The sequence below is a fragment of the Typopeltis vanoorti genome, chromosome 13 (genome assembly GCF_054136105.1).
Source record: "Typopeltis vanoorti isolate ZY-2024b chromosome 13, IOZ_Tvanoo_1.0, whole genome shotgun sequence".
Taxonomy (NCBI): Eukaryota; Metazoa; Arthropoda; class Arachnida; order Uropygi; family Thelyphonidae; genus Typopeltis; species Typopeltis vanoorti.
The window spans coordinates 85,563,282-85,575,764 of NC_143561.1; the positions used below are offsets into that span (position 1 = coordinate 85,563,282).

The 12,483-nt window shown below is 38.3% G+C and overlaps 1 protein-coding gene across 5 annotated transcripts in view; it reads left to right on the forward strand.

Moving 5' to 3' along the window:
* The window catches only part of LOC150100330 (nicotinamide riboside kinase 1), a 213,263-nt gene that overhangs the window by 106,349 nt on the left and 94,431 nt on the right, over positions 1–12,483 (forward strand). For all 5 annotated transcript variants that reach the window (XR_016549230.1, XR_016549229.1, XM_090402399.1 and 2 more), the window contains exon 6: positions 2,962–3,065. Coding sequence is in view for 3 of the 5 variants with exons in the window: in XM_090402399.1 (XP_090258525.1) it covers positions 2,962–3,065 (104 nt within the window). In the remaining 2 variants the exon portion in view is untranslated. The remainder of the gene's footprint in view (positions 1–2,961; positions 3,066–12,483) is intronic.

A 12,483-nucleotide genomic window follows, 5' to 3' on the forward strand; every position in this document is an offset into this window, starting at 1 on the left:
CTCCATGAAGTCACATTCACAAGATTGAAAGATCTTTATGAACTGCTCATTAAGTATCTCCACCACACATTCTGCAACAGCTCTCTTTATACCATTTCCTCCAATCAGTGTCATCCTTCCATAATCATTCTTTCTTTTGCTGGCTACATATCGAAAGAACTCCCTAGGATTCTTTTTAGCTTCATTAGCTAACTGCTGTTCATACCTCTCTTTAGCTACTCTCACCAACCAAGTCACTCTCCTTGCCTGGTCTTTGTAGACCTCATGAAATTGGTTACTTCCACTTCTCTTATGCTGCCTCCACAATGCCCTTTTTCTCTGTATTGCATGCTTAATCTCTTTATTCATCCATCTCACACCTAACTTATTTAACCTTCTCACCCGTGGTATACATTTAGACATTGCATCCACTAAATATTTTTTGAAAATCCCCCAAGCTGCATTGATCTCTTTTCCAGCTAACTCCTCATTCCATGCTACACCTGCAAGCTGTCTCCTGAGCTCTTCATAATCACCCCCCTTGTAGTTCCACATATACCCTTTTTTCACAGGGGTCCTTGCACTGCTGGCAACCACCCAAGTAATCACCTCATGGTCACTTTCACCAATTGGTGGATGATTTGATACCTCATTGATAATTACATCCTCCGATGAGATGACCAAATCCAAGACCCTTAATCCTCTTGTGCCCTCTGTTACATACTGTCTGAGGTAGTTATCCCTCAAAAACTCAAGAAACTCATTTTCTTTACTTCCAGTTGCTATCTCTTCATTCCAGTCTATATTGCCATAATTAAAATCACCCATAATGATCACCCTTTTCTTATTTGCTTGGCTATTTGACTATACATTTCACTATCACCACCATCCACATTACCAGGTCTATAACAACATCCCACCAAGTATTTGATTCTATTCACCTCTATCTCACACCATACTGCCTCAAAACCACTGGCCCCATTTCCCTCTTGCATCTCTACCTTGTATGGACATAACTCTTTCTCTATCATCAATAGCACTCCCCCTCCCTTTTTACCCCTTCTATCCTCACGAAACACATCATACCTTTCCATCTCTATTCCTGTCAGGATGTCATCCTCATCTAACCATGTCTCACTTATTCCGACAATCTCTGGGTGCACAGACGCAATTAGTGCAACCATTTCATCCGCCTTGTTTCTTATACTTCTAGCATTGGTATACAAACACAACAACTCATTTCTGGGTCTACAGCTAGTTCCACTGATACCACTCACTCGATGTGATCTCTCCATGCTGGACTGGGGCAATTTCCCTTTCTGCTTCTTCATTTTAGAACCCTTTGCAATTCCATCTGTTTCCTTTTGATCCCTGATCATCCCATTACTTTCCTGCCTACACATTCTCTCACCTCCTCTTGGAGCATCCACCTTTCTCATGCTGTGTATCCCTGTCCACCCTGAGCCTCGCCGTTTCCCTGCTCCTCTTGCACACCCATTCTCTCATTTTCTATACTCATGCCACTCACTTCCACATTCATTTCCACTCCTTCAATCTCTCCTGTCTTACTCTCCTGCTCTTCCACATCACTCCCCTCTCGATCTGATTTATTCTCTCTATTCACTTCTCTACCTTCCAGCAGCAGTCTCTCCAAGCGACTCACACCATAACCACTCAAATGCAGTCCATCGCTCCCATACAGCTCACTTCGTCCCTCAAACTCATTCCACACATTAACAAACTGTACTCCCATCTCCTCACACATTTCAGCCAGAATATCATTCATAATCCTTGCTCTCCGCCTCATTTCACCACAATCATACCTAGGCAACACACTGACCACCCTTCCTGTCACACTATTCTCCTTTATCTTTCCAAGCAGTCTCCTGACATTCATTTTGACATGCTCTTTGTTCTCTCTCAAATCATTCATACCAATTAATACAATTAACTCTTTTGCTCGTTCCCGCCTCATATTCAATGCCTCAATCACTCTACTCATTTTACCGCCTGGAAAACATACCTTGTGCATTTTATCCTCTAGCACACCTTTAATAATGGAGTCGCCATACAATGCCACTCGCTCATCTTTTGTTAACTCTTTCATGCCATCATGATTTATTTTAATAGTTTTGACCTGAATTCTCTTAATTTCATTCCGCATCCATTTCATTTCTTGCTTCATCCAATCCAATTCACCTTCTGAACCTCACGACACATTCACTCTATCATTAAATCTTTCTAACTTTCTAACTCTCGACCCCCTCTTCTCACTTTCCCTCTCATTCATCCTTCTTTGTTTCAGTACTTTCGGTCCAACATACGTCCAACTTTCACTATCATTCTTCTCACTTTCACTCTCACATATCTTTCTTTGTTTCCGTACTTTCGGACTAACATGCGTCCAACTTTCGCTATCATTCTTCTCACTTTTACTGTCATTCATCTTTCTTTGATTCAGTACTTTCGTTCCAACATGCGTCCAACTTTCGCCATCAGTCATTCTTTTTTCGCTATCATTCATTCTTTCGATTTTTTTTACTTGCGATTTCTGCACCACGCCATTTCTACTTTCATTCGTCCTCTCGATTTCATTTCTTTCCGCCTCACTTTCGTCCCTTTTAACATCCGTTACGGTTGTCAAATCGCTCTTTTTCTTTTTTCCTGATTTTTTAACATTTTTTCGCCTGTCTTTCTCGCCACCCTTCTCTTTCAAACGTGCACTCGCAACACAATCGGTACTAGCACTTTCTGTCATCAACTTCATATTCGCATTCATCAATTCCTCGTTCAGGTCACATTTCGCACACACCCTTCTTCCATCCGCACTAAACATCCACAAATCGTTTATGTAGTCGAAGGAATACATATAACAAACCTCACACTTAACGAACCGACTGAAATCCAAATGCTTTTATTTTAAATATTCCATAATATATTTATAGAATGTTAAAGCTACCTAATGTAATCATTTTTTTTTAGTGTCCGAGTATATGATCCCCCAGACCCTCCAACCTATTTTCAGGAGGTTGTTTGGCCAATGTATTTAAAAAATTTAGAAGAAATTCAAGATGATAAAGAAATATGTAAGTATTAATCATTTTATGAATAAATTGTATTATTTAAAAATGATAAATTGTCAATTTTATTTTACTGGTGATTTTATTATGCATACGGTCAGTTCTAAGAAAATATTTTTATAAACTGTTATATAACAAATAATCCATTAATGCCTTTTATTCCCCAATGGGAGTAGGCAAGGCTGTTTTAGCTCTGTCTAACTTTTGGAGACTGAGGGCAATCAGAGATACTGGCACAAAACCATTGATAGTAAACAGCATTCAATGAAAAGAGTACAACAGACACCTGCCATCTCATTGTCCCTACCCTAACATAGCATATTATTGTCTGAAATAGTGTGGGTTCTACAGTCTGTTTTCATGAGTTTACAGCATGAAAAAAACCCAAGTTTCTGGTAGATAAAGCCTGCTTGCCTGTACCAGATATTGATTAACTTGGGAACGGGTCAAAGAAAGGCTTAGAAAATGTTTCTCTAGTCAGCGAATCGAACTCAACTCAAAGCAATCATTCTTTGGGTGGCCTAGCACTCTGAATTAAAATGCCATTTCCACAGCAAGACTACACTGCCCTTTGCTTTGTTACCACATTTTAAATAAATGTTTTTACTAAATAATAAAATAACTTTTTTTCCTGCACAAATAACATTTTAAAAATTAGAAAACAAGTAATAATAACAGATAACAAAAGGTTGTTCTTCTGTGAAAATATTTGAACGTGATTGTTTCATCATCAGCAGCAATTTCCTGATATGTACCCAAAGGGGTGTTCAGGTTACTATGACAGCACTACATGATTAAGTTTACATTATTATTAATTTCCAATCAATAGTTTTCCTCCAAATCAATGTATTACTTATGAGCACACTCCAATATTTTCTTATCTAACATTTCATGCTTCTAAGGCACTTCTGACTGAATCAATCAACCTAGACTTTGGTCTTCCTCTGGGTGTCTTTTGACATCTTGATATCAAACACCCACTTTGCCAATCTTTACTCACCCATTCTATCTAATTCTATATGGTCACATTAGATTACCTCTCCTGAACACAGTCTTGAATGCTAATGTCAAGCTCCTTTCTAATATCTTCATTTTTAATATGATTCTGCCATTGATGTCATCGGTTCACTCTCCTAATTTTCCTCAGATCCATCACTTAAAGCTGGTTTGAACACTGTCTTGTATGTTGCTGTTTTTGGCTAATTTCTCTCTTATTCCATATAATTACCTATTTGTTTCCATATTATCCATATATATAATTTGCCATTGCTTATGTTGTCTGTTTCCAGATTTAACCTGCCATCTTCACTAAAAACTGTGTCTAAATAGCTGAAATATTTTACTAGTTCTATAGGATTTTTATTCAGAATGCAGCTGAAGTTTTCTGTATTCCTGCCTGTTTTCATAATTTTGGTCTTTTTATTGCTGATTTTCATGCCAAATTTGTTACAGCTGTTATTCCTGAAGACTTACACTAGATATGTTTAGGAGTACAACATCATCTGTATAAAACTAAGTTTGAACATCTCTAATTCTAATATCAGGCATAATTCCACTTTCTTTCATAATGTGATCCATATAGATGATGAATAAGAGTCGATATAATGTGCATACTTGTTGTGTGTGCACAAACCACTGGCCGAGTAGTTAGCGTATCCGCTCCCCAGCCAAAAGGCTGCGGGTTCGAATCCTGCTGCAGGCATGGATGTTTGTGATTGTTTGTGGAAATACTAGTGGTCGGTGATAGATGGTATTGGTGTAGTTGCGGTCAGTTGGTGGATTGTGAGTGGTGGAGACAGTGTTGGTAGATGCCCTCCCTCGATGAGTCTTTGGACTCCCTGGAGGTGACTAATAATAACAATAACTGTATTTTCTTCAATTCCGACTGCTGACTGACAACTTAAATATAGACTAGACTACATATTACTCTGTATAATGTTCCATTCACCCTATATAATTGTAGTGTTTTGAAAAGCTTTTCTATAGGCACCTTGTTGTCATTTTCCAGATCTACAAAACTTAAGCACAGATCCTCGTCATATTCTTATGATTTCTCGACTCTTTGTCTTAAGTGAAAATCTGATCTTGACAACCTGTATTTGGCCTGAACCCAGCATGTTCTTCTTAAAGTTTCACATGCTTGCATAAATTTTGCTGGAACACTTAGTAGAGAAATTCCTCTATAATTCTAACATTCAGCTGTATTCCCTTTTTAATAAATGGGCACTATGAGAGCTCTATTCCAGTCTTTGGGAATTAGACTTTCTGACCAGGACCGCTGAATTATGTAGTGTAGTCACTGCAAAAACTTTTATACATTTATACTTAAGCATTTCTGATAATATCATCTACTCCAGCTGCCTTTCCGCATTTTGAGTTTTGACAGCTTTTCTACCTTGAATATTGATATGTACTCCTCTTTGCATTCCTCTTGAAAATTTTTGAATATGGTTCTGTCACTGCTTGGGTCGTTTAACAGTCTTTCAAAGTAATTACTCCAGATATCTAGGATATCCTTATCTTCAGTTTTCATGTCACTTTCATCATCTTTGATTCCTTTTACAGTACTCTTTCCTCCATTTCTGAGCTTCTTCAATAGTCTCCAGAACATTTTGCCCCCTTCCCGATCTTTATTTTCCATACTCTTACCAAAGTCTTTCCATGACTTTTGTTTAGCTTCTTTTACACATAGCTTTTCTTTTAAGACATCTGCTGACTTATTTGGTATGAACTTTTGGTATACTTTCTTCTTTTTCAGGGCTGCTGCTTTAGCTTCTCATGTCCACAATGGTATTCTTATTTTTCTAGCCTTGCAGACAACTTCACCACATACCTCCCTAGCTGAATCAATCAGTCTTCTATAGAGTTTGCCACTGAGACTCCAAAGTTTGGTCCTTATTTTCAAACTGCTGCAAATTTTCTTCAATAATGTTTGCATAGTTCAGTCTACAATTTACCTCTAAAAGCTGCTCAACTTAAATTATTTAAAAAACTTTCTTACACACTGTAATTTTCAATGTGTTGTTCATTTTTATCTTAGAACTAAGCAATGTCACTTCTAATTTCAAATCCTCTGACACTCTTGTATTCTGAACAAGCCTTATGATATCATTATCAACAATGATGTAGTCAATGAGGCTTTTCTTATTTCTTGTGTTTTCTCACCATGTGAACTTTTGCACATCTTTATGGTGAAACATGGTGTTAGTAATGACTAGTACATGTCCTGATCAGAAGTCCAGTAAATACTTGCCATTATTATTAGCTTTGCTCTTTCCACAATATTTTCCCAAAATGTTCCTATATGTCTGCTAAGATTCATCTGCTGCATGTTCTAATGACTCAAAAAATTCCTCCACTTCTTCCTAGTAGAACTTTCTGTGGAACGATAGGCACAAATAAGTTTCATTGTCTATTTTCCCATTTTGAAGTTTGCTCACATAATTCTACTTGAAACTGCCTTTCAATCAAGAAGTTTATCTTCATCTCTGATGTTGAATGCTATCATTACTCCTTCTTTACTTTGATCATTATTGCTTGGAAATAGCATCCTATACTTATTATTTAGTAATATCTCATCTGTTTTTGTCTTTGTCTCAGTAATGCGAATTATGTCTACGTGATACTTTTCCAATTCTTTTGCAGGTTCAATTTCCTTTCCATTAATACTCCTCATATTGATGTTTCCTATCTTCAGTTCTTCTGATGTTGGGTTTATTCTTCTTCTTCTAAATGTTTAGTTGGAGCTTGTTCCAGTAGCTGACTTTTCACTGTTCATCCTAGTTTCTGACAAAAAAAAAGCAGGGGGGGGTTGTTTAACTGGGCAGCACACTAGCTGACACGAAATCTCATCATGTTGTACTATTATCTGCATTTGTGGTTTAAGCCAATAGAGAGTACAGTTTCGTTGGCTAAGTCCCAAATTTCCAGCCTATCCTAGTTCATTCAGTACCCAGTAGATATCTATTAACGGAGCACACCACGTGAAGGTGAAGATTGGACATTAGGTGAGAAGCTCCAGTCAGTTCTCCACATTCCTGAAAAAGTGATGTGAAGGTCTCCTCCCAGTATTTGCTTTTACTCTTAAGTGACCCCATGATTGTTTTGTCTTCATTAATTCATCATGACACACACTCATATCTACCAGTATACAGCAACCCACAAACCACTAGTCAATGTTCTTACTCATGCAAAACCACCAAAAAGCAACTTCTCAAAGAAGGAATAAGTTCTACAATAAATTAAAAACAACAATAGAATAGTAATTACCAAAGCAAATAAGGGTAATGCCACTGTGGTTATAAACCAAAAATATACACAAGTAATCTCTCCTCCTTACTTCAAGATCACTCTGCTCTATTCTACCTTCCTTAAGAATATTATCCCATCAATACACAGATAAGAACACTTCACAGGCTCCTTGAAAAGGTCTCTTCTTGGACTGTGGAAGTCACCAATAAACTAAAACTATGTTACTCTACCCCCCTCCCACCTTCCCTAGATATATGGCCTACCAAAAATCCATAAACTAAATGTGCCATTATGTCCCATGGTGAATGGCATTGATTCCTCGCATACAGATTAGCCAAACATTTAGCCGAAGCACTCTCACGATATACTGGCAAAAACTTATCTCACTTTTAAAGCCAGTATAGAAAACCTTTTTTTAAGAAAAAGTCTTCAACTCTGTACCACATAACACCACTGTTTGACACCATGTAGATGATGTACAGAGGGGACAGGCATGGTGTTATGTGGTACAGAGTTTGACTACATGGCCTAGATATTTTCAACATTTTCTTAACACATTGAAACAATCAACTCTCTCTACACATGAATGTCCCACTCAAAGACTCCCAACCTTATCCAAGCCATATTTCTTCATGATATCTCAGTTCTATTTCAGTTTGCAATGAACTCTGGCTATTTCATTTGGCAAGGAAAATTCTACAAACACAGAGGGGGACAGGCATGGGTTCTCTACTTTCTCCACTCTTGGCCTACTCCTTCATGGAGACCTTTAAAGAAAAAGCCTTAAACTCTGTACCACATAACACCACTGTTTGGACACTACGTAGATGATGTGTTCTCTGTTTGACTACATGGTGTCTGGATACCCTAAACATTTTCTTAACACATTTAAACAGTCAACATCCCAGAATCCAGTTACCTTAGGGGGGGGGAAACATTCTCCCCTTTTTTTAGACACTGATTACATACCAGCATGATGGATCCCTGTCATTCTGTTTACAGAAAACTACTGGTAGATACATCCATCAGTAGTCACATCCCCAACAGTATGGGATTATAAAAACTTTATTATAACAATGCAAAATTAATAATTTCTGATACCAGTGCCCTAACTACTAAACTTGACCACATTCTCAACACTTTCTTAGCCAATGGCTACAACCCCCCCCCCAAAAAAAAAATATTAAAAACTCTGTAACCACAATCTTCCTCTTCTCTCCCATCTTCAGAGCAGAGATTACACAAAACCTATCACTATTCCATATATCCAGAGCATATCTGAAATATTATTAATAAAATTCCTTAAGAAATACAACCTTACAACCACTTCCAGACCACCTAAAAAATTGGTATCCCTTATCTGCTCCAAAGACCAGCCACATTCCCTAGACTTACCAAGTCCTTGTCCTTTGCAGTTGGAAACTGTCCTGCTACATGCAGGACAGCCAATATCAGAATTTCTGAACACATGAACTACATCTGTTTTCACCATTACAGCTGCTGTGGACTTGCTGACCATGCTTTGAACACTCATCATAGGATGTGCTGGAAGAGGGCCACTCTTTTGCACCACAGCAAACACAACCATGAGAGGCTATTCATGGAATCTGCCTCAGCCCTGAGCAATTGTTCAAACCTCAAGAAATTTGGGTGCATGAAATTGCCCCAAATTTGGGAAGCACTCATCCTCGGATCTTCAGCCAAACAGCCAAGACCCACTCAATTTAGCACACCAAGGTGTACCATTTAGGACTCTAGACATAACTTTGGTTGTCTTTCTTCAGCTTCATTTACCCAGTGTTAGGGCCTGCATGCACATATCATTGCTTCGTGATCCCTGGTGATGGTAATGTAATATTGCCAAAATATAGGTGTTAATTAAAGTTATTATAATTAATATTTATTAAACATTGTAATTTCCTGAAAAATAATAGTTATGAATAGCCAATGTAGAAGCCTTGCAACAAGAATAATAGTGTGTAACTCATTTGTACACCTCTTCTTATTGTTGAATGATTGACTCATAACCTTGCTGGAAATGTAATCAGGAAAGGTTACATGTTAAACTATAAATCTAGAAATTATGACAAACTCGAGAGAACGGTACTTTGGTTCCATGGCGTTAGTTACTGAATGAGAAGAATATCAGCTTGGAAGAGATGTTTAAATTATGCTTTATCTGAGTCCCTAGAGTTCAAACAAATAGTATTTGAGTGAATGGCAGTGTTTATCTCTTGTTTAATAAAATCTTATTAAACAAGAGATAAATAAGAATAATGTGGAAAGAATGTCATGAAAAAAAAAGAGTAAGAGAGATTTTGAAATATGAGGGTGGTCTGAAAAGTTCTTGGCCTCGACCATAGATGGCAACACTATCAGCAAGATTTTTTTTTTAAGATGATACATCTGTCATAAGCATTCATGTGAAATTGCAAGTCATTCTATCAAATAGTTTGTTTTATACAGCTCTCTGAAACAAAAGTGTTGTCTGTATCCCTTGAAATGGATAAAATTGAGTATCGTACGGTTATAAAATTCTTTGTAAAAGAAGGTTTAACGCCCAAAAAATTCGTTCGAAGTTCATAAAAGTTTATGGACACTCTTCTCCTTCATTTTCAACAATTAAAAAATGGGCTGCCGAGTTTAAACGTGGCTGTACCGGCCTTGAAGATGATTCACGTGAAGAACTTACAAAAAAAAATAACAACACCAGAAATCATTGATGAAGTGTGCAATATGGTATTGGATGACCAGCAAGTCAAAGTGCATGAAATTGCTGAGACTATAGGCATTTCAAAAGAACGTGTAGGATATATTTTGCATGAAAAATTGCATATAAAAAAAGCTTTGCGCAAGATGGATGTTGCACTTGCTCACAACAGATCAAAAACGCACTCTCACGAAAATCTCTGAACAGTGCCTGGAGCATTTTAACAAGAATAAAACTGATTTTGTGCATCGATTTACTACTATGGATGAGACTTGGCTCCATTACACACCAGAATCCAAACAGCAGTCAAAACAGTGGACAGAAGCCGGTTGTTCAGCGCCAAAGAAGATAAAGTTGGTTCCATCAACAGGAAAGGTCATGGCATTGGTGTTTTGGGATGCTAAAGGCATTTTGTTTATTAATTATCATGAAAAGGGTAAAACAATAACTGGGGAATATTATTCTGATCTTTTAACTAGACTAGACAAAAAAATTCGTGAGAAAAGATCTGGTTTGCAGAAAGAAAAAATATCGTCTTTCATCAGGACAATGCACCTGCCTACAAAGGTGTTTTTGCAATGGGAAAATAGTGATCTGCACTATGAATTGTTGGAACATCCACCCTATTCCCCAGATTTGGTTCCCTCTGACTTCTATCTCTTTTCAAAACTAAACCTCTTCCTCGCTGGTCAGCGTTTGTCTTTGAATCAAGAGGTGATTGCAGCTGTAGAGGGGCATTTTGCAGATCTTACCGAGAACCACTACAGGTACGGGATAATGGCGCTGGAGCATCACTGGAATAAATGTATTAGTTTTAAGGGTGGAGGCATGTTCTCTGAGGTGATTAATCACACTTAACCATTTCACAGTCTGACATACTAGTCTGGTTTTGTCAGATGTCAGGAGAATGCTACCTGCCTGAATGTGTTGTACCAACTGGGAAGTTTGGATATGGTCATGGTCTTGGACTTTTTCATGGTTGGACTTGGGGGCCCCTAATTCCAGTGATTGGAAATCTTAATGCTGCAGTCTACGAGGTGGTATCAAAAAGTTTCGAGACTAGCTCTGTTTACGAGAAATTACTTTATTTATCTACTTTTACACACTATCACCTTCAAAATAGCCCCCTTGCATGTCAATACAGCGCTCCCAGCATTCTTGCACTTCTGGAATGTGTCCTGGAAGTCTTCTTTTCGAAGCATGTCAAGCACCTTCTGCGATTTGCACTGGATCTCCGCAATGGTGTCAAAACGGTGACCTTTGAACTGAATCTTCATCTCCAGGAAGAGGGCGAAGTCTGCAGGAGCCAAATCTGGCGAGTAGGGTGGGTGCGGAAGTGAGATCATGTTGTTTCTGGCGAGAAACTCGCGTGTGAGGAGAACTCGGTGACAGGGTGCATTGTCGTCGTGGAGCATCCAGTTTTTCGCGTGCCACAGATCTGGTCACTTTCGCCGAATGTCCTCCTTCAGATGCCTTAAAACCTGGCAGTAGAACTTGCTATTGACAGTCTGGCCCCTGAGGACGAATTCTCAATGCACAATGCCATGAATGTCGAAAAAGACGATGAGCATGCACTTGGTTGAGCTGTGGACCTGCCTCGCCTTTTTTGGTCGTGGAGATAGTGGGCTATTCCACTGTGAAGACTGTTGCTTCATCTCAGAGTCGTACCCATACACCCAAGTTTCGTCACCGGTAATGATCCTCTAATTTCACGTTTTTTCAAACGTAAATTTCACATTTGCTCTTTGTATTCTAAGTTGCTGTTCATGATGAAATTGCAGATGTGGTAATGCAGGTGATCCGAATAGCATCAGTTGCACAGTTCCTATGTACACAGGATGATGTCTTTTGGCATACTGACTTATGAAGGTAGGTGCTCCCTGTGACTGTGCGTACAGCTTTGTGCTGCCATCTGTTGGCATGTTACAAACCTAGTCTCAAAACGTTTTGATACCACCTCGTATAATGACATTTTAAACAATTCTATACTTCCAGATTTATAGCTACAGTTCGTGAAGTCTCTTTCCTGTATCAACATGACTTATCCCTGTTTGCAAAGTGAGGTCTGTGCAGGAATGGTTTTGATCTGATTGGTGTTAAACTTAACTGGCCTGCACAGAGCCCTTATCTGAATCCCATCTAACATCTGCAGAATGCATTGGAATGCTGATAACATGCTAAGCCAAATTGCCCATTGTTATGACCGATCTACTAATTTTTTTCTGGAAGAATGGAAGGGAATGACTGCAACAACATACTAAAATCTAATGGATTTTTGGTACATTGAAGATTGAAGGCTGTTATTGCAGAAACTCCTTATTAATACTTTTCATATTGGAATGAGAATTGGAATAGTAGGCATCCAGGTATTTTTGATTAGATAGTATATTTGGCCAACTCTTCATGTTAAGAGAGCTGTTGCACCGGATGGAATATTTCATGTGTATTGAAGAAAAATGCAAA